Source organism: Stenella coeruleoalba (genome assembly GCF_951394435.1).
Source record: "Stenella coeruleoalba genome assembly, chromosome: 7".
Taxonomy (NCBI): Eukaryota; Metazoa; Chordata; class Mammalia; order Artiodactyla; family Delphinidae; genus Stenella; species Stenella coeruleoalba.
The window spans coordinates 119632090-119654273 of NC_137153.1; the positions used below are offsets into that span (position 1 = coordinate 119632090).

The 22184-nt window shown below is 56.7% G+C and overlaps 1 protein-coding gene across 3 annotated transcripts in view; it reads right to left on the bottom strand.

The window, feature by feature from the left end:
• Positions 1–976: 976 nt before the first annotated feature.
• OLFM1 (olfactomedin 1) overlaps positions 977–22184 on the bottom strand; it is a 35630-nt gene continuing 14422 nt past the window's right edge. For 2 of the 3 annotated variants that reach the window (XM_079927295.1, XM_079927294.1), the window contains exons 3-6: positions 19400–19555; positions 16613–16832; positions 9001–9107; positions 977–2618 (exon numbers count right to left, since the gene is read on the bottom strand). In XM_079927295.1, coding sequence (XP_079783421.1) covers positions 1944–2618; positions 9001–9107; positions 16613–16832; positions 19400–19555 — 1158 coding nt within the window. In that variant the 3' untranslated portion in view covers positions 977–1943. Of the gene's footprint in view, positions 2619–9000; positions 9108–16612; positions 16833–16992; positions 17347–19399; positions 19556–22184 lie in introns of those variants that run through there. The other variant, XM_079927296.1, reaches the window with a different exon arrangement.

Consider the following 22184-nt stretch of genomic DNA (forward strand, 5'->3'; position numbering starts at 1 on the left):
TGCCTGGGGACCCGCCAGGTTCTTTCCAGGACAAGTGATGGCAACTGAAGAAGGCTGTTTTGGAAACACATCAGCCCCTCTGCTCTCTGGTTTGGGTGCGGTGCCAGCTGGGCTGAGCTCACGGGGGCTGCTGGCTTCTCCCCAGGCCCACATCACAGCCCTGCTGTCCCCCCTGCCAAGGAGGCCAGCCGCCCCGGAGCAGGGGGAAGGGCAGGGGAGGGAGTGGACGGTCACCACATGCCACACCCTGCCTTGGCATCTAGCGCCAGGGCCGGTCCTGAACTGTCCTGTGAAAGGAGAGTTACTTTGACCTGTGCCTTCTCTGGCCATGTGAACCCCCAGGGCGCTCCAGAACGGCTCTGTCCTGCAGAGACTCAGGGCCCACTTAGAGACGGAGCCTGGCTTGGTATCTGCGGGTCTGGCCGTGGTGGCCTGGGCTCCCCCGATGCATGAGGTTCTCTGTCTCCAAGGCTCAGGGACCCAGACTCCAGACAGGGCTGGCCACTCACCTCCTGGATCCCCAGTGCTCCCAGTGAGCGGACTGGCCAGAGAGGGCCGGGGTTTACCTTTGCCCACTTTTCGGCAGGGTCTCTGCGGATGCCCCCTGCCACGTCGGAAGCGGGTGCTTGTCCCAGGCTCCTTCCAGCTGTATCTTGGAGGAGCCTGGCGGGGTGGGGTAGGGTGGGACTCCCAGTGGTGTAGCCCTCGGATTCAGATTCACCCAAGGAGTAGGGACCTCCAAGCTGATTCTCGGGCTCCGACCCTTGCGGGGGATGAGTGCCTAGGGACCCAATGGGGCTTGTGTCCAGCCCGTGCCCTGTCCTCTTCTGAGAGGGGCACTCGCTCTGGAATACGTCTGCAAGGCTCTGGAAGTCTCGGTCATTTTTAAAACCTTCTGAAATGACAAACGAAGCAAAAACATCTCCTAATATTTTTATTGTTCCTTAGATAACCGGATAGTACAAAGTTTCCCTCTTTTTTACTTAAAAAATGTACTTTCCGCACACTGTTGCCCTCAAGAGCATTTCTTTCCCGTTGGAAACCGAAGTTTCCCTAGATGAGCCCTTCTCATCTGTGGTTACACTATTTAGATAATTTAACAAGAAGAGGCTATTTCCTTTCATGATTAGCAACGTGAACTTGGTCATCTCTCTATAAGGGCGAACACTGATGTGTTTTTTGTTTTATTTCTCTTCAGAAACAAAAACCATCCACTTACTAATCCAAACTACGGCATTGCATATACGACATTCATGGCATCAACTAAACAGACAAGTCACCACCTCGAGGAAACAACAGACGGACATTGCACGATGTATCTACGGGGTACGCGGATTCAAACGGTGCGGCACTGCGCCTGTCCACGCCACACACGCCGGCCGCCGCTCTTGGGGACTAACTCGGGTCCACGGGCTACTTGGGGTCTCAGCATAGAGCATCTAAGACACAACACGTGGTCAAGGACGGCAGCGGCGATGAGATGCGAGTTACACTAGCCTACGTGGCCCCCTCGGCCGCCGAGCCAGGCCCGGGGGAGGGGGGCTTCAATGAGACACGACACTCAGGTCCATCGAGCTGACCATGATCTACGGACGAGTCCATGCGATCCTAACAGTGGGTTGTTCTCAGTAAGAACTGGCCAACAGTCAGTGCCTTACTTCTTGAGTATATTGACCAGAAAGGGGACCAGGGCGGGGGAACCAGGGAGCCCTGGGCTGCAGTTCCAGCCGTGTATACGGGGGCTTCTTCCCACACTGGCCGCCCTCCGGCTGGAGCTGGAGAAACGCGGGGGGCAACGCCACCCCGTGATGCCGGAGTCCACGCTGCTGCTGCTTTTTCCAAATCAGCCTTGTTCGTCTCACCGATATTCACTTGGCAGCCGTCCCACAGGAATTTCCAGGTGGGTGGAGGAGGCGGACCCTCGGCTTCCAGGCCGAGGGGACCTACAGCTCATCAGACCGGATGACGTGGAAGAGGGTGACGTTGTAGAGGATCTGGTGGCCGTTGTTCCAGGCGTACAGGGCGCGGTCCTTGGGGTTGTAATCCAGCATGGAGATGTGCGAGTACTTGTTCTGGAAGGGGATGTCGATGTACTCGTAGGTAGAGGCGTTGGTTTGGTAGGCGTAGTGGACCTTGGTGCCCCCCGAGTAGCCGTTGGTGACGTAGAGGGTCCCGCAGATGATGAAGGCCTCGCCGGCGCTGCGCTTGGGGTAGCTGGTGTTCCAGGTCTGCAGCACCTGCAGGGACACGGGGTCCAGCTTGCTGACGACGATGTTGCCGGCGTTCTGGTTGGTGGCGTAGACAGCCCACAGCCCGTTCTCGTCCACCATGAGGTCGATGTCCGAGTGGCCGCCCCACGCGTAGTGGTACATGTTGTTATAGCCGGCATAGTCCAGGCTGCGCGTCTTGAGGATCGTCTCTGTCTTTAGGTCGAACCTGATGACGATGTGACTCTGGAACTTGTTGAAGTAGATGGAGCCGTTGTAGACCACCTGCCCCGTGCCGGACCAGGGGTGCGGGAGGCGGTGGGACGTGAAATTGTCCGTGGTCATGAAGGCCAGCATCGATCTGTACTCGCGGACAAAGCGGTTGTTGTGGTAGCCGTCCATGTACCAGACCTGCGGACACAGCGGACCTGTCAGTGGTGCTGAAGCGGGGGGGACCCCTCCCGGGTAGGCATCCCCTCCCGGACTTGGCGTTTAGTGATTCAGCACCCAGAGAAGGAGCCGGAAGGACTGGGAGAGAACAGACTAAATAGGGTCACGTCCTTCCTCCAAACCCACGGGGTGCCCTTCACGAGGGGCCAGGGCTGTCTCCCCACCAGGGGAGGAAGCGTCCAGCCTGGAGAAAGGACACCACGCACAGGGGTGTGGGGACCGACAGCCTGGGACCCCGCAGCCGCGCCGTGGGCGTGGCTGACCGCCACCCTCTGCTGTTCCCGCCAAGCGGGTGTGGGTCATCTGGGAAGGCTGGCCCTCCAGCAGCATGGGGCACCGCCCTCCAGCAGGACGCTGTGGCAGAGGGCACAGCCGCCGGGGCCCGCAGGAGGACAAGTGCCCACAACACCGGGCAGTCTGCAGGGATGGCCGTTATTAAGGTCGCCAGGAAGGGCAATGCCCGATATCCCAGGGGGCGCGTGCGTCAGGCCTCTCCTTTCGTCCAGGCCCTCACAGCAGGCCGGACTGAACCACCAGTCCGGCGGGGGGACGTCACTAATTTGGCACTTGGGAAGCTCCGAGCGTAATCACTCTATCACGCCCGGTCCTGGGAAAGCGCCTCTCCCTGAGGAATCCGGGCTTCCAGAAGGCTCTGACTGCTCAAATCAACCAAGATAACAAACCCAGTAGAGGCCCAAGTTTGGGGTCACAAGAAGAAGAGCTTTCCAATGACTGCTTAAATGCCAGTTGACTCGAAAGCTGTCTAGACTTTGCACAAAACGCTTTAGTCATTTTCAACCAACATGGGAGCAAATTAGAAAGCAATGCAGTTAGTCAGAGGAAAATCTGCCGGGCTAATGCCGTTCCCAGTGCATCTGTCTGGCAAGAAGGCAGCTGCTTTATCCGTCGAGGGCTCTGCCGGCTGCAGGAGGGATTAAGGATGTGGGAGTTTTCAGACACGGTATTGCGCATGCGTTAAAAATTAAAAAAAAAACAAACCCACACCTGTAACCTTGTTCCTGAGACATCCATTCAGATGCTTAGAGGCAGATGTGCCTTTTGTTTTCAACAACATTTTTTTAAAGGCTGGGTCTCATCTGAGGCTTTCCATTATCCTTAGCCTCCGTCAGAGCAGCCCTCGGCGATGCGGGCCACGTATTAGAACGGGGCAAGTGCAGGGCTGGGCGGAAGGTGTCAGGGGTCCGCAGGGTGACGTGCGGACGCCCTGACATCTCGCCTCCTCTTGGTTACCTCCCAGACAGGGAGCTCACTGCTTCTCTCAAGACTTAGCTCAAGTGACAGCCCCCCTCTGCACCCTCTCCTGACCGCCCCCATCTCAGCTCGCCCTGCCTCCGCCACGAGTGGGTCTTTGATGGTGGGAACCCGGTTGGGTTGACGCATCCCTGGACCCCCAGGGATCAACACCTCCTTCCTGTGGGCAGAGCTGCGTGAAGTCAGCATCCAATTTCTAAGGATTTTTAAACTGCCTTTTCCTCCGATAAACTGGCAAATCGGTCACAGTGGGCAACACTCGGAAAAGGCAATTTAGGGTGGGAGAGAAAATCAGCACAGGTGCTAAATGTGTAACAACCAGCTCTCGGCCTGGAGGGTCTAGGCCACCAGGGAGCCCCTCTGTGCAGAAGAGGAGTGCATCATGGGACCCCCAGGGCCCGCGATGAGGGCCCACCTCTGGCAGTGCCTCCCACCCCTACGAGTTCACTCTGATCTCACCTCAAATGCCTTGTCCTGCCCTGCCTGCTCCACGTTCCAAGGCTCAGATGGAATCCCGTCCCCTCCAGGATGCCGCCCAGAACCGCTGCATCTGAACCGCGGGGGCCTGGGACCAGGGTCCTCAACCTGGCTGGGTCTCCTGGGAGCTTTCACACCCCAGAACAATGGCACAGACCTTGGGGGTAGAGCCGGGCATCAGCTGGTTAAAGCTTCCAGGGGATTCTAACGTTCGGCAGGGTCCCAGAGACCACCTGCTCCAAGTCCTCAATTCAGAGAGGCCCAGGGGTGAGGGTCTCGCCCAGGGCCACATGGTCTGTTCACCAGAAAGCAGACTGCATCTCGCACAGGACACACCCACTGCCTGTCTTCGCTGGGCCACTTCCTCCCAGACTCCCGAGGCTGTCCTCTGAAATGCCCAACCGACCCCATAAAGCAGGTTCTGTTCACGGGCACAGACAGAAGGGGACGGCGACCTTCCACTCGGCTCGCTCCTGGGCTCGACCACAATGCCCGCTTCACCCACCACCGCCCGGCAGGATGCCTCGGGTGGCCCAGGTGGCCATGCGCCTCCTGTTCTCCAAGTGATGGGAACTTGTTCCCTGCCCTCCGGGCGCTGGTGACCTCAGGGCCACGCTCCATGCGGGCTGCAGCTCCCTGTGGCCGTTGTCCTGCGGGAAGGACCGTGGGGCCCCAGGCTGAGGAGGGGGGAGAGCTGAGAACACACCGGGGAACAGAAGCCAGGGAAGCCCAAGGGAGAAAGGGGCCCTTGGGGCATCAGGGCTCAGAGCCCCCGCTGCGGGTGCTTCTGTCAGCAGAAGGAAGGCCCCCCGGGGCGAGTGGCGAGAAGAGTCCCCGCGGCAGGTCTGAGGCCAGTGCGCAAGCTCCCCCACCCACGAGGGTCCCTTTGCCAGAAGAGATAAAACAAAGCCACCTTCAGACTCTTTCTTCGTAAATGCCACGCCTTGAGTGGATGTGGCCTGCCAGCTCACTGGAATCAAAACGCCTCCCCTGTAAGAAAACCTGGGTATTCCCACATCCTGACTGCATTTCGGTTCCACACAGTGGAGTTTACGGAGAACGTGGGGTTTTCCTAATTGTCCCTATTATTTTCATGTGCTTTGTAGAGAAGAAGGCCATCTCGGGGCAGGGCAGGGCAGGGCGATGCTGTCGAGTCTGGCCCCATCTTACGTGATGCAGGGATGTACCCGGGAGGGGCGGAGCGGGGGAGGGAAGCCGCCCAAAGGGCCTCGCTTAGTAATGTGACCATGTCCTCTCCTCCCTTTGGCGGGGCAGGCATCTGTCACGTGTCCTCCTGGCAGGACCTGACCTCAAGGAGCCGGCTCGGGTGGGAAAGATGCTCTAAAGGGAGCCCTGAGCTGGACAGGTGAGTAGGGAGGTGGGAGGCTTCACTGGGGAGTGAGGCTTGAAAGGGGGGCGAGGTCAGCAGCCCCAAGACCGTCCCCGACCACACGAAACAGTGTGACCGTGCAGTTCGGATAATACGACCTTCAGGAAGACGGATTCTGTAGGAATAAAATACCTGGATGGCTGTGACACTGTTTAGATGACAGGGAAGGACTTTTAAACACTAAACTGAGCTCACTGCTGGTTGGGAAATGACAGGTGTTCCAGTGATGAGACCACCCCTCTGAACGTGAACTTCCTGGGGGCCAGAGGCTGGCTGGTCCCCTTACCACTGTCTGATGTGAGCGGGCCTGGGACTTCTACGGTGGAAGCACGGCTGTTAAGAGGGATGGTGGATGCCGGACCTTAGACGGTCCACAGTCAGAGGTACGCGCCTCAGCGTCTTGGTCTCCCGGGGAGGGACACAGCCTGGGGTGACGAGAGCATGGCTTCTGGAACTCTGGTACCATCAGAAGCTTCTGGACAGGGTGGAGGACCACCGGAGCCCAGCCAGTGCCTACACACAGGTGGTGCTTAACGAACGAGCTAACCTGGTTCTAACAGCTCAGCACAAAGGCAGGGGGACCCGAAAGCCCCTTGGAGGGCTCCCGGACAGGGGTTCCAAGGCAATTCCCCACCCTGGCTGTTGGCCACACCCCTCTTTCCTCGCCCTCTGTGGCCTCCTGCACTGAAGCTGACACTGATTTTTTTTTGGGGGGAGAGCGAGTTATTGGTCTCCTGTGTGTGATCAAAACTGGACGGAGAATGGAAAAGATCAAAACAAAAGAAACCAGCTCCCTTCTAGATCAATGGCAGGACCTGGGGACGTGTCACTTAGCAGGCTGTGAGCTGGTGGCTGTGCTGATCTCACGGCATGGGGCAGGACTGCCGACTGCCCACAGCTTTGGAGCAGGCCCCCAGGGTCCCCTGCCAGCGAGCTGGTCCCCTCCCTCCCTCCCCACGCGGTCAGCTCCCACAAAGGCCCCCCTTCCGCCTTCCTGCTTGCGCTCTGTCCATCACCAAGGCCCCCTTTCCTGGACGGTGATCAACTCATCAAGCAGAAAAGAGATGTCTAATTCCCCAAAGCATTCATCACCGCCTCGACGGCTTTGCAGATGAACCTACATCCTCACGGTACGGGGGGTTCCAGGAGCCCTCATACGTGATCTCTGAGAGAAGAAAATCTGACGAGCGCTCACTACAACAAAGGAAACTGACACCAATGTGGGGACCCAGAGGCACATCTGCGGTGTCAGGTGGGGCGAAATCCTCTAGACCGGGGTTCGTCCTCTGCAGCACCAAGGTCATTGGTTCCAGCTGACGGATCCCAAGAGGCCTGCTGGGTCAGTGGGGTGGGTGTGGTGGGGCGGGCAGGGGGCAGGCAGGAGGTGGGGAGAAGGCAACGGAGAGGAGGGTGACTCGGGAGACTCAACCTGGAACATCGCGGTAAATAAATGGTTAATAAACCCACCGGCCAGCCTTTCCTGAGACCTTGGGCAAGTCACGTGACCCTCCTGGCCCTGCGTTTTCTCATCAACACAGCAGAGACAACTATGATCTCTGGCTGGAGGGCAGCCGTGGGACCAAACCAGGACAGGCACAGGTGCGCTCAGCTGAGGGCTGGGCACACGTGTCGCTGCGTCCTAGAAACCAATACTTCCTCTTGTATTTCAATATAAACGTCATGCGATCAGGGTCTGCGTCACCCTCTTGTTTTCACGTCTGCGTTACTGTTATCATCACTGACATCTGCAGCAAGAGCACACTCCTAACCAAACTCAGAACCAAAGTGGTGTTTTCCAGGGGGATGCAGATGAAACTGAAGAGTAGTCAGGGTAACAACTGGCCAATCAAATGGTTCATTGGTAATTAACTGGTAATTAACTGGCCAATTAAATTCTTAGAAAACTTCCAAGGACCAGCTAGCCGTCACCATTCAGAAAATAAAACACAAAGAAACGTCACCCCCAAAATACCGGACCCGGTCATTTCCCGGGTTTGCAGCCTCTAGCTGGCCCCCTCCTTCCAGAACTCTCTGCCTGCAGACCTGGGGATGAGGTCTGGGAAGAGGCTGCTGGCCTGCCGGGGGGTGGGTAAGGAAGGGGAGAGACGGGGGTTCCTCCCACTGGAGGTTGTGGGATAAAAAGACAGACGCCCGGATCGCTGGAAAGCCCATCGTGGTCCCCCAGGCGTCTTCCCCAGAAGGAGAATGTGCTGCTCCCTGATCTAAACAGAAGCGATCACACTGTCCAAAGGGTGGGAATGGGGCTGGGGGAGGAGCAGACATCAGAAGCCTCAAGCTCCCTCCCCACTGAAAATCCTCCAGACAAGGCTCAGAGGTTCTCCAATTCCTAAGCTCCTTTCTCAATCCGCCCAGAGGAAGAGTTGAAGTTTTTTTTTAAGTGTTTATTTTCTAAACGTCCTGCAGGCAAGGGGCTGGGTAAGAGAGGCCCTGGACTGTTGTGACGGTTCTCTCCGGGTGCCAGCGGTCAGGCTGGTGGACCACCAAGGGACAGGGATGCCCACAGCTCCTTTCCTCCAACCGAGAGCCAGAACCCTGGGCGTTCGGAACCTCCCTTCGCTGAAACGCTCCCCAAGGACGCTGTGGTGATGGACGGATGTTACCCGGGCCCAGTGGGCCAGGTGCCACCCTCCCAGCCAGCCAGCCCTCTGCTCCCCACGCCCCGAAGGGACTCCAACGACAACGCAACGCAGCCCCCACCCCATCCCGATCAAGACAGACGCGCCGTTCGGTCGTCTCTCTCTCCTTTTATGAGGTCTTTACCCAGGGAGGGAGAGTCTAGAAAAGAAAGAACATGGCTTTTCTCCTAAATCAAAAAAGAACATGAGTTTCCATCAGCCATGAAAGGAATGGCAAATGAAACGCAAATGAGAAGTCATTAAAACAAGAAGGCCTGACCGTGCTGTTCCCCAGCGGAGCGGGGGCAGTGCTGTGAGCACGGGAAGGTTTCAGCCCGGAGGCAGCCCCTCCGCTCCCAGGGGCCGAGCCACGCAGGGAGGGGGTCGCAGGCGTCCTCGGACCCGCCTCCCTCGCGGCCTGTGACTCTGCCTTAGTACAGGGACCTCGGCAAGGGACCTGGACCTCTCCCCTAAGTCCCTGGAACCCCACCCCGGGGGCACCAAGTTTCGCTCGTCCACACCACCCCCCCCCCGCCCCAGACCCAGATCCAATGAAGGAAGCACTTACCCTGTTATCACCTTCTGGGGCCAGAGGGTCCGTCATCCAGGACCCAAACCTCGAGCCGGAGGTCTTGATGGTCACGGGGTCACTTATGCCCGTCAGCTTGCCGCACGCTGTAAGAGAGGACACGGCGCAGGGGAGTGAGTGCCTGGGCCCAGCCCCAAAGGCGAGAGAGGCCACCACCCCCCTCCCCCAAGCAGAGAGCAACGGAAGCCAGGGCGGGTGGGGAGAGGGAGGTGCAGTCCCCTGGGCCTCGGGCCAGGGGTGCCAGGGCCGCACCTCCCGATGGGGCGGCCAGCCTCGCCCAGACGCAGTTTTCTCCTCTGGGAAGCAGGGGCGGCAGCCGCTGGACCTCCTAAGGAGAAAGTGCATCCGCGGTCCAGCACAGGAGGAAGGGCGCTCCTTCCCCCGGAGGGCCTGTGAGCTTCCCTGCAGGGTGACGGCAGGCTCCCTACTGCCTGGAGGAGGTGCCCAGGGGCCGGAGGGCTGGGATTTGAAGTCACTGACGGAGCAGAGAGCACGGGGGTGACGGAGCCCTCCCGTCGCACAGATGGAGGCGGGAGACGGGCTGGGATGCACTCGGGGCCACACCGACACTCGGGCATTCCCGACAGCCCAGCGCCCTTCCCACTGCCCCTGATAGCCCCGGGCAGCCACCATGCCCAGCAGAAATCCCCCTCCTGCCACCTGGATGCCACCCTGTGTGCATAGCCCTGAAGCCTTCCGGAATAAGTCAACTCAGCCAGCCTCAGACGGGCAAAAGGTTCCTGACCCTCAGAAGCCGACTGGCCCCTCGACGTAGGCAGTGGGCCCTGCCCTGCGGGGACATGTGCCGGCTGGGACGCCCTCCCTTTCTTCCAGGCCAGGCCTGCGTGCAACTCCCCAGCTCTGCCTGCTCTGCTAAACTGCCAGTGTATTAGCAGACGTAGAGGTCAGTCTGCAAAGTTTAAAGGAGACCTGCGCGTTTTCAGAAGATTGCCAGTGACTTAACCCAGGGACCGTGGTTTAGCCGGGGGTCATCCCGCCAAGTGAGGTGGCCCGGCCTCGGGGAGGGGCCCATGGCCACCTCTGCACTGTCTGGGGTGCCTCCCACTCTCTCCCCAAACTTAAAGTGGGGCAAGCAGATCCATCAGCATCATTGAACAAGACTGCAGAAGTGGCCGCCCTGGACCCCCAGCCCAGTGCCTGGGGCTCTGTCTCTTTGTGTTGTCAGGAGACCTTGTATCTGGGCAACGCGGAGGCTTTGGACCGGGATTAAGAGCTGACTGCAAAGCAGAAGAAAGGCGGCTTTACAGCCAAATTCCCATCAAGTCACGCTGCCCCGCTCCTAAGCCCCAGCGGTGCCGCTCCCCAGGCTGCTGCCTCTGGCCCAGATTCGAAAAAGGAACTCAACTATTTTTACTCGCCCATCCCTTCCCAGTGTATATTTGCCTGTTCCCCTTTCAGGAGGAATTGCACACTTTTTCCCACTGAAATACTGTCCCCTCAAGACCGGCCCTGTCCACACCCCCCATCTGAGGGAGGACAGACAGAGGACAAAGGGACTGGACATTACGTGCAGGTCAGCCAACATCTACAGCAACCAGAAGTAAGAAAAGAGTGGGTCCTTGGAAATCTCGCGAGAGCGTGCGTGCCCACGAGAGCCCCAGACCAGGTTCTCATCCCACAAGGGTTTTGAGAATTTGGGGTGGGGTTCCCTGAGGGTTCCGTCTGGAGGAGGGAGGGCAGGGGAGAAGCAGGACACTAGGCTGGTCTCCCCCCAGCACCCTCTTTGTTTCTGTGACCCTGGGGGGTTCTGGGCTGCCCCCGGGAGACAGCAGACCCTCCGAACTGGGTGGGAAATGCTAACAGGGGCCATCGAACACCAGAGACAGCCCATCTCCCTGCTGCCCAGAGGCCAGCAAAGTGCCCCATGTGAATGTCCCGTGCAGGGCCTCCCCACCACTGAGTCAGGGACAGTGGTCCTGTCTGCCGCCCGGAAGGAGAAGTCCCAAGGCACCATGGCCCCAAGGGTGTCACGGATCGGGGGCCCCGGGTGGGATGCCTGCTGGTGCTCCATCGCGGGCACACTTCCCAGTGAGACGTCCGCTCACGCCAAGGCCCTGCCCGGCCTTCAGCGGCCACACCCGGCCTGGGACGACCTCCCCCGAAGGAGACAGACATCCATCCTTTACATCACATTCAGAAGGTGACGCTGGCGGGTGAGGCCCGGCTCGGCCGCCTGCCCAGCTCTACTCGCCTCCCTTCCTTTGCTCAGGCCCACCCTCATCGGGACAGCCAGACCCCCACCCCGCTCCTGCCCTCCTGTCTTCTGTGGCTGGACCCACACCGACGCCTCTGCAGAGCCCACTCCCTTCTGGACGGCACCCACCCTGCCTCCCCGACTCAGGCTGGGCCTGCACACCCCCTGGGAGTGGCCCCGGGCGTCCGGGTCTCACGACCCCAGGCAGGACGCCCCTCCCCCCCGCAAGGCTCAGCCTGGGGGAGCTGTCCAAAACGAACGAATGAACGAACAAATGACTGAACAAATGACTCACCTCTCAGGAACTGAGAGGTATAAGTACCCATCTCCCAGAAAGTCCTCGTCAGCCCACTGCTTTGCCACGTAACCCGCCAGAGGGGGCGGTGGGGGGGGGGGAAGGTGGGCCGCCTCTTCTGAGGGCGGCTTCCTTATCTGCCAGAAGGATACCCACCCCAGAGGCGGTGGTGGGAATTAAAGCAGTTAACCAGTGGGGAGCTTCTAGAAGGATGCCCGGCACGCATAAGTGCCCAGTGAGGCCAGCGGCCATGGATTCACACTGAGACTGTGGCCAAGTCCAGGCTTGGGGCTGCCCCGGATGGTCCCACTGCGTTCGGCCCACACGTGGCTGCAGAGAAGGGGAGACCGTCTGCGGGGGGGCCGGGGGGCGGGAGGAGGGCGTCTGCACCAGCTCCAGCCCCGCCCTGCCCTGGGCTGAGGTCTCCCCCAGTGCACCCTGGCCCGAGGGGCTGAGCCCAGCCTCCCCCAGCCTCTCGGAGGGAGCCTTAAAATCACGGATGAGGCAGCAGAGAAGGGCCCAGCTGGCCCGTGAGGCCTGCTCGGCCAACTCCTGGCTGTGGGCTCGGCTCTCCACTGGGGATGGAGGCTGCCCGCCCTGCTTGAGTCACGGAGTTATTTTTGGTTCTCCATCCAGACTGGCTGTGCCAAGACCTCGGGAACTGTCAGGATCTAAAAAAGCCCCACGGCAGAGCCGCGAGGCAGAGTCTTGGCACGTTCCGTTCACGAAAGTGGCCCTCTCTTGTCACGAGCGCTTGGGCTTCGTGGATGGGGAGGGAAGGGAAGCCGAGCAGGTCCATCTCAGAGGAGGCTGGGCGCCAGGCACAGCACCCTCAGCTGGGAGGGCCCTGAGAGCCCAGGCCGGGTCTCAGGAGGGGGGCCGCCTTGCAAAGCTGGGAGCCTGGACAGAGCAGCCTCCGCAGGTGAAATCCTCTGGTTCCCGCTATTCCTAGAAGGAGGCCACTTCCGAACAACAGCCCGAGTGACCTCTGACAGGAGCCTAAGCGGGCCCCAGGGCGACGTGCCCGCCAAGGAACCGGGCCAGAGACCAGATTGAGGGGGCTGACTGCTCCACAGCAGGCAGACGGGTCCCGGGACCGCCCGTCCCAGCTTGTATCCCTAAAGACTGGAGAGTTAGGCGGGAAGAGCTGGCAGAGCTGGGAGCTCAGACAGACACAAGTCCTTGCAGAAGAGCTAACCGGGGACGGAGCAGCCTCCCTGCAAGCCCAGGCCCAGAGCCCCGAGGGCCACCCTGGACGCCCATCTCCCCTCCGCACCTGGGCAGGGACGGGGACGCTGAGAGAACTCTTGCGATCCCGAGCACTTCCCGGAAGGAACCTGGGGGGACACCTGCCTGCCTGCTGGGACCACTGAGGTCACTGCCGTGGGCGGCACCTAGACTCGGGTCCCCTCCCTCCTCACTGTCCTAGCCGGTCCCCTGCAGACCGAGACACCCTAAACTTCCCTCTCAATCCTGAGTGTAAATCCGCGTGGGCTAACGTACCCACCGTCCTTGGGAGCAGCTCACTCACCCGGCTCCATCCCGGCCTCTGGGGAGGAGGTAAGGGCCCCTCTCTCTGTCTCCTTGACCTTCCCTACAGAGGCCTTTAGCACCGGAGAACCAGGACGGTCCAGCTGGGGGAAGCCCTGAAGTCAGCCAGTTCCCCTCATTTTACAGACAGGACTGAGGCCCGACACTAACGGGCATGTGCCATGCCCGGGACACGTGCATGAGTACCAACGACGTTCCGCATCGGCTCTTAAGTCTCTGCTTTTGGCTGGTCTAGCTGCTGGGGCCTCTGATTCTGCAGGCTCTCCACGGAGTGGCAGCGAAAGCTCGGGGGACGGGGTCGCCGGGCAGCTCTGCCTCTCCCTTGCCTCGCCCGGGAACCAGAGGAACTGCAGGGGAGCCGTGGACACCCGCCTCCCTTCCGGATGACGCCCAAGAGGTGCTGAGCCCCATGTCCAGTTCCAGAAATCAGACTTTCAGATTCACATTCCGGCTGGGAACGTGAGGAACACATTAGGAAAAACACACAATGCCATTTAAATGGATTTAAAATGGAAACAGAAAACCAATGGAACCTGCAGTCCTTGGTTTTTTTTCCCCTGTGTACGGAATTGTCAGCAACATCACTTTAAAGAGAATAGAGACCTAATTAAGAGCACTGTGGGGAAACTGCAGGGAGACCCTCTTCCCCATCATTACACCAGGAAGGTAACCGAGATGCTGTTCACCAGAGCAAAAGGAACCTACAGTCAGACCCAGGAGACAAGAGGCGGAGGTGGCGGGGGGCCGGGGGGAGGCGGGGGAGGCCGAGGAGGGAACTGCCGGCCTCTGAGACACTGCATCTTCAGGAGTCCTAACCGCCCAGGACAGCATCAGTGCTGGCTTCCCCTGTTCTACGCTCACCGGCAACGTCCCAGCGAAGAAACAGGCTGCTAAGATGGTACCTGTTTGCAAAGCTAAAATAAAGACTAAAATAAGCAGCCGCAGGTATTGGTTGGGTCTCTAAGTTACCGAGCGTGAATGAAAACCTGGGAAGCGGGAGAAGCGACAGCAGCTGTATCTACGTATTACCTGTTGTCTGTCTACCTATCTACCTACCTACTTATTATCTGTTGTCTACCTACCTACCTACTGGCTTACCTACTTACCTATCTACCTATTATCTGTTGTCTATCCAACTACCAACCTACTGACTTACCTACCTATTTACCTATTATCTGCTGTCTATCTATCTACCTACCTACCTATGTATTATCTGTTTACCTACCTACTAACCTACTTATCTATCATCTGACTGTCTAACTACCTACGGACCTACCTACCTACCTATCGGTCTAGCTGTCTCTTTACCTAGCAATCATGTCTAGCTATCGGGTACTACGTACCCACCTGCCTACGTGTCCTATCACCACCTACTCTATGCTGGGCACAGTGCGCAGCCCGTGACGTGAATGGTGTCTGTGGACTCACACAGTGACCCGAGGGTGCAGGGACTCCTACGCCTTCAACTTACAGACGAAGAGGCGGCTGAAATGCAAAGTGGTCAGTGCCTTGGGTGAACCACAGGGCCATTGAGTGGCACCTACCACTTTAGGACACTGCCTCCCCCAGATGGGGGTTCTCAGTTCGGTGTTCACCCACATCACCCACCCGAGTGCTGGTGAAAGACGGACCCCCACCCACCTGCCCGAAGACTCAGCAGGTCCATCTACAGGTCAAGGTCTTTGTGAGTGCAGAAGTGACTGCACTCAGTGGTGGAGAACAGGGCTCCGGGGGCCTCTTCATCCTCTCTCCTTATTTCAGCGGCCCAAGGGGACCCATGTGAAAGCCCCAAGATCCCAAGCCCTAAAGTGAATTCACCCAGCTTCTAAAAATAGGCCGAGTTCGGGCACGAAGGCTGCTCGTCCGGGAAGGGCAGCATCCTCCCAGAAAGACCCTTAGCTTCTCATCAGTTGTTACTTTGCCCCCTCTGAATTTCCACTTGGCTCCTTCATCCGTTAATCGGAAAATGTGAAGGTTTAATCTTGGTTTCCCACTGGTTTCTACACGGTCTGTCTACCGGGGAATAAAAATGCTACTGTGGAGAAATAAGTAACAAAGAAACCCCCAGGGGCCGAGAGCCCCCAGGGGGAGCGTTGGAGGGTCTGGAGAGAGGTGACGGGAGCTTAGGGTAGAGCGAGCTTTATGGGTAGAAACCCAAAGACAGTGCCCACCAGAAGTATTCACGCAGTCCCATAACCACGGATAAGCCTGATAACCAGTAGCATTTCAAACATTCCCGCTGACTCCTGAATGCTGAAATGGGAAGAGCTGGTAGAGACCGTCCAGCCCAGACCCCCTCCCCGGGACTGTCCCAGGTCACCCAGTCCCGGACACACCAGGACGTGGGTGCCGTGAAGCACATCTGAAGAAACGCAGCAGATAATCCCTCACGTGATGCAAGTGTACAGATCACAACGGATTCGTCCTAATGCTCTGAACAGCGCTCACCGCCCTCTCCCGGACTGGGGAGCGTTACTAGGGCACCTAGAACGGCATTAAAAATAAACTAGATGCGGGAACCTGTTCAAACAAAAAGGCTGGCTGACTCGACCTTCTTGCCCTTTGAACGTTCTCTCTCTCCCACTTTATAGCAATGGGGATTTTTTTTTAAAGTATTTGTTCTTTGGGGATGTTTTAAGTTTAAAATAAGGCATTTGTAGTGTGTGTGGGGCGGGGGATGAAAAGGGAATCAAGTGAAAACATCAGATAAAACCTAAAGGAAACTTTTTCATAAAGCAGAATTACCCTAAAAGCTACCCTAAGTTACTCTAAAAAGTAAACCCTATGAAAAGGAACAACCTCTGTGTTAGAGAACAGTGGGTGCAAGGGCCAGCCAATCTTTCCTAAGAAAACCTGAAAATGGAATTGGGATTTAAAATGTGCTACTTAAAAGTGGACTCCGACGCTGACACGTTAAGATTTGCTAAAGCAATTAACACGGAAGTGGATAAGGCGAGTGGGTATCAACCACAAATAAGATTCCGAAGGAGCCCAGGGGCCGCTGGCTCCAGTCCCACCCCTTCCAGGCACCGGGAGGGACTCCCTGGCTTGTTGCGAATGGCAAGTCTTCCACTGTGATGTGATGGATTTTTTTGCATGATTCAGTATCTCAGGGAGCTCCATCAGCCCTCGTCCGCAAGCTGGAGGGAATCTTAAGATGTACGTTTCCCGCTCTATGAAAACCTGTGTCTTAAGAAGTCACCCAACACACACATACACACGCGCGCGCGCGCACACACACACGCGCGTTCTTCAGATGGTAGGTAACATCTAACGTCATTTTTCCAGATGTGCAGCTCAATGGGCTCTGTGAGCTGGCCTCTGCACAGGATTGGACAAGGCCCTAGGACAGGTGGTGCCTACTTCCCTCGGCTATCTGTCAAGGCAGCCCTACCCAGGAGCCCTAATCCAGCCGTTGCTCCCTGACGCCAGGCGGGCGCTGTCCACTTCAGCACCACTCCCTAAGCCTGAGCGAGCTGAGTGGGGAGGTGGGCGGTGCAGTGCCCCGCCCCGCAGGGTTCTGGGCCTACCTAGTTTTTGCATGCATGCACGGAGCCTTTCTTCAAGATTGGACACTCTGCTCTGAAGTTCATCGTAGTCATAGGCGCCAATTTCTTCTTGCAGCTCGTTAAGCACTGACGTCAGATTCTGGACCTCCTCTTTAAACTGCAATACCAATTTGGCATCGGCCTTGTACTCTTCCAACACAGGTATCAAAGGCCTAAGTTCATCCATTTTCGCTTTTATCGCCTGCAAGGTTAAAATAAGCTGGGTTCAGTGCGATGCGTGCAAAAACTTGTAACACCCTGCCTTGGCCTGGCTTCTCCCTAGGTGAGGGAAAATGTCCACACTCCCGCTTTATTTATAGATTGATTTATTCTGGTCCACAGGAGTTAGAAGAGCATATTAAACAGTCTTCAGAACACCAACATATTTGGGAAAGGTCTTTATTGTCAGTTTAGAATGCAACATCTGAAGGTTACATGCTTTAAGTCACATACACAAAGTTTCTTTTTTTGTTGTTTTTTGTTTTTCAAAAAATGCATTGACAAGGGTTCAAACTGTTCATGAAATGCATCTACAGTCGCATGCAAAAGAGATCCTGGTTGTATTCAAGGTTCCTTAGGGGTATGGTGCTAAGTAACGGGAAATAATAGTAAAAATGCAGGGTGCAAAAAAGCTCTCTGGCCCTCTGTCATGGTTACATGGGAGTGGACTGCTTCTTCAGTCACTGCAGCATTGAAAAAACTCTTTTAAGTTAGCCCTGCAAGCAAGAAAATGAAAACTGTTGAAGAACTAGCTCACTAGCCTGCCTTAAACAGATAGTCATTAACAGACAAATATCTTCACGGTCACTTAAAAAGAAAAATCACACTTCAAGGCTAGAGTCAGTCCAGACAAACTGCTTTAACAGCCACGTAGATGCCCTCACAGCAATTTCTGCCGCAAGTGTTTAAGGCAATTAAAGTGTGGTCAAAGGCAGGGGCTGCTTTTCCTCCCTCAGAGCCATAGTGCCCCAGATCTGGGAAGTGGGACAGAGTGCTTGCAGAGAGGATGTAGCCCACAGATGCTGAGGACACCCTTAGAGGAATGTGAGGCTACCCCAGAGAGGGGAGTGCGGGCCTCACGAGGAGAGACACAAGCTCTCTGGGGTCGGGCAGGTCAAAATCTCTTGCCGAGATAATTCTTGATGACACGTCTGAAGCGAGGACATGTCCATCTGCGATAGGCTCATTTCTCCTCAACAGGTTCAACCTGCTATTATTTTATTTATAATATAGGTTTATAACTTCATTAGCTTGCCATCTCATCTATATAACATATTGCTTTTAAAAGCGAACTAGTTCTTGCTGCGTGCCGGGAGCACACATCAAAGGAAAACATTAGCATAGAAAGGGCAGGAAGACCTAGAAGCATCAGCAGTTTCCAGTCCAGCGGGGCTGTGTGATTTGACCCATTCATTTACATCTGAGCTAGGTTTCTAATTAACATGCATGTATACCTCAATTAAGGGGCATATAATTTGTCAATTGAACCATGCTGAAGCTGAGTAAACTCTAGGTGTATATATACATATTTGTACATCTGTATATATAAATTTAGGTCAAACCAACTCCGGCTTTAATGTCCAGAGTTACATGGAGAAAAGGAACACATACTGGGAAGTGAGAAAGATGTTGCCATCTCTCTTCCTTCCCTGCAAATCTACAGTGAGACTTGTCACAGCTAAATTAGGTCAGATGTGAAGAATTGCCTTGAGTGATCCCTGCTCAGAAATGGCTGTAATCAATTAAGCTAATCCTTGGCTAATGTGATTCACCTGCAGCAGCTGTTGAGTCGGGAAGGACCAATCACGTGCCTTCCCGGCTAATCTGCAGCTTGGCTGGAGATGCTGGGAGCTGGGGCCCTGGCCTCAGAAGCTAATAGGTGTGAAAACCGCACCTCAACTCTGCCCCTTTCAAGGTGAGTTTTGCCAAACCAGGGTGAGGGCAGGTGGCCTCTCTGTTTCCAAGGAGTGCTGCCCTTTGCAAGGAAAAGAGCATCCTTGCTGGGTTCCTTCCTGGCTTCAATTGCTATTCTGGAGGGAGAGTGGGAGCATGAAGGGGAATATGCAGTCTCAGAGGAGGGGGAGGGGAGGGGAGGGGAAGGGGAGGGGACGGAGAGGGGGAGGGGAGGGGAGGGAGGGGAGGAGGGGAGGGAGAGGAGGAGGGGAGGGAGAGGAGGAGGGGAGGGAGAGGGGAAGAGGAGGGGAGGGGAGGAGGAGGGGAGGGGAAGAGGAGGGGAGGGGGAGGGGAGGGGAGGGAGGGGGAGGGAGAGGGGAGGGGAGGGAGGGGAGGGAGAGGGGACGCGGAGGGGAGGGGGAGGGGAGGGGAGGGGGAGGGGCGGGGGAGGGGGAGGGGAGGGGGAGGGGACGGGAGGGAGGAAGGAGGGGAGAGGAGGGGAAGGGGAGGGGAGGGGGAGGGGAGGGAGGGAGAGGAGGAGGGCAGGGAGGAGGGGGAGGGGAGGGGGAGGGGAGGGGGAGGGGAGGGGGAGGGGGAGGGGAGGGGGAGGGGGAGGGGAGGGGGAGGGGGAGGGGAGGGGGAGGGGAGGGGAGGGGAGGGGGAGGGGAGGGGAGGGGAGGGGGAGGGGGAGGGGAGGGGAGGGGAGGGGGAGGGAGGGGGAGGGGAGGGGGAAGGGAGGGGAGGGGGAGGGGAGGGGAGGGGAGGGGAAGGGAGGGGGAGGGGAGGGGGAAGGGAGGGGAGGGGGAAGGGGAGGGGAGGGAGGGAGGAGGGGAGGGGGAGGGGGAGGGGGAGGAGGAGAGGAGGCAGCACACATACCTTGAACTGCCTGGCCAGGTGTTGCTTATGACTCTCCTCCACCTGTTTGAACTTGGACTCCAGTCCTTTCATTTGGCTTTCCATCTTCTCCACGTACTGCAAGTCCCTCTGAGTCCGCCTGTCCAGGACCTCTATGGATTGAGACATGTTTTGCACCTGTCAAAAAGGCAACAGATTCAAGGACGGAGCTGCGGCAGGTGCCTGCAGACCTCATTTGCCTCCTAACGAACGACAGTGACCTTTTCCACATGGCCAGCCCACTGGGAGCCAGAAGCGGCTCGTGCGTGACTTACTAGTTAATCACCAGCAGCAGGGATTGTTATGACCAAGAACCCCCCAAACAGAGCAAATTGGTTCGGTCAACATTTCTTCTGCCATCTTCCAGGACGTGTTCTTACAACCAGGGGTGCAGGGACCTCTGGTTCCCTGTTGGTCATAGCTCCAGGCATATGGCTTTGGGTGATTTTTTTCTTCTTTTTTTGGGGTGCGTGGGCAGGGGATTGTTTCTAGTCTCTTTATTCTGCAGGATGAAATCAGTCAGGCAGGCATAAACACCAACAAAGATGAACAGCATAGCTGGGCTTCCCCCACCTCCAGGCACAGACCTCTTTCCCCCTAAATCTCACTGGGTGTCTCGCTGAGAGGGCTGATTGCCTAAGCGCAGCGCTCGGGAAGCAGGGGACTGGGCTCCCTGAGTCTGCATCTTGCACGCCATCCATCACATCCCACAGTATCATAGGTAGATGACTGTTCTGAAAACATGTGTATTCAGAACAGAGATTCAGGAATCAATCACCCAACAAATGAAGAATCTCTGTTCTGCACCTTTACAGGAAGATCTGAATTGAGTCTAGCCTCAAGATGAAACTTTAATATTCAACAGGGTTCCAGAGAGCTTCAAAGAAAAACAGTTTGAGTGCAGCCACCTGCCAGTGCATTTTATTTTCAGGAAACTGGCTTGCGCTTCTGTGCCAATGCATTTGGGGTAGCAGGGAGGTGGAAAAGGCTCAGGGTGGCCAAAGTGCTGTTTGGGTCATTTTCTCAGAATCGAATCCAATTACCAGTGGATTCCATAACTCCATAACCGCAAATCTTCATTTCTGTTTTCTTTTTTGCTGAATTTGCAAATACCCTCCCTTTTTTGGAACTAAATCATTTGGGTATGAGGCTTAGCTTTGCCTGGTCAGTAAAAGAAGAGATGATAGTGTGGTTTGCACTTCTTAAGGTATGTCCTTCACCCCCCGCAAATAAAATAAATGAGAAAGAGAAACCCAAAGGAGGAAAAACTGATACCACTCAGCTCAGCGCTTAAAAATGCCTGGGATTCTCTGGCTTGTTATTTGAAAGTAATGCACACGTATTCAGTTTAAAAATTCAAGTTTGTAAAATACAGTATGTGGGTGACTCTGACTCGCTCTGATCCTTTCTGTTTCGATGTTTTAGGGGAAACTGAAATATACTTGCTCTGTTACCTCAGGTCTTCCTGTCCCCCTCAACAGTTTGTTCTGTCACTTTGAATAACTGAGGACTTCTTTTGAGAAAAGCTGTATTTCCCTTTATCCCTCCAGGCCCAGCCCACATGCCACCTCCTCCAGGGAGGCTTCCCTGATGAGCCAAGCCAGAAGTGGCCGCACACCCCTTGGAAACACCATCACCTTGTTGGCACCATGCCTGCATGGCAGTAACCCACACCCCTGTCTCAACTGCCTTGCTGGACAACGGGGGGAAGTGGACAGGCCTCATTGCAAGCGCAAGGCCCAGCACCTAATGCACAGCCGTAGGGCGGGAGGAAGGAACAAAAATGACGGCTCCAGTCAAGACCCCTCCTCCTCCTCCTCCTCCTAGGGGGATTCTTGATGGACAGCAAAACCCACAAGGCTGCCGCTAAAACCTGCCGAGCAGACGCTGCGGGACCCTCGCGGGCTTCAGCCTGGCTCTGCTGGGGCCACACACAGCCCTCTGGGCTGTTCAGCTGCCAGAGAAGGAGGCTTCTAACACATTTAAAAGTTTTTAAATGAAATTTGAAATTTAGAAAACATATTTTCAAGATGCTAAGTCACTCAGTCGCTTTAATACGCCCCTCCTATAGTCCTTCCCCGGCGGGATGAGCACCTCCCTCTCCGGCTGACCAGAAGGCAGGTAATCAAGCCCCCGGCGGCCATCACACTCCTGCATCTTCTCTGAGCCTCGCCTCTGGGCGCGTCCATTCTCTCACCTGTAGGCTGTGTCCCCGAGGAGCCAACTGAGGAGTTCAAGGTCACACAGCTACCAAAGGCACAATCCCCCACCCCGCCCAAGGTGGCTGCAGGTGCCGAGGGGGGAGGGGCGGCAGCAACCTGCCCACACAGCAGACACAGCTGGCCTGGAGGCGACCACTCATCGCTAATACTTATGGGACGTTTTCTACGTTCCAGGCACTGCTGAGCCCACTGCGTTATGGATCTCATCCGACCCTTACAAAACTCTGGGGGGTGGGCGCTATTTCAAGTCTCATTTGACACAGAAGGAGACCAAAGGCTCAGAGAAGTTAAGTGCCTTGGCTACTGTCACACAGCAGACAGCCACCATGCCAAGCCTGGACCGACTCCAGAGCCCACACTTTGAAGCTCTGGGCCATGAGCTTCTTCAAAGAGAACAGAGCCTGAGGCCCCTGCCCGCCCTTTGCCATGGGTCCTCAGCCCACACGCGGGGTGAGGGCCTGGCTTTCACGAGACACTGGTGCTAGGCTCCTCTCAAGACCGCAGGCCAGTTCAAAGCAGCACCTCTGGGCTTGGGACCGAAGGCT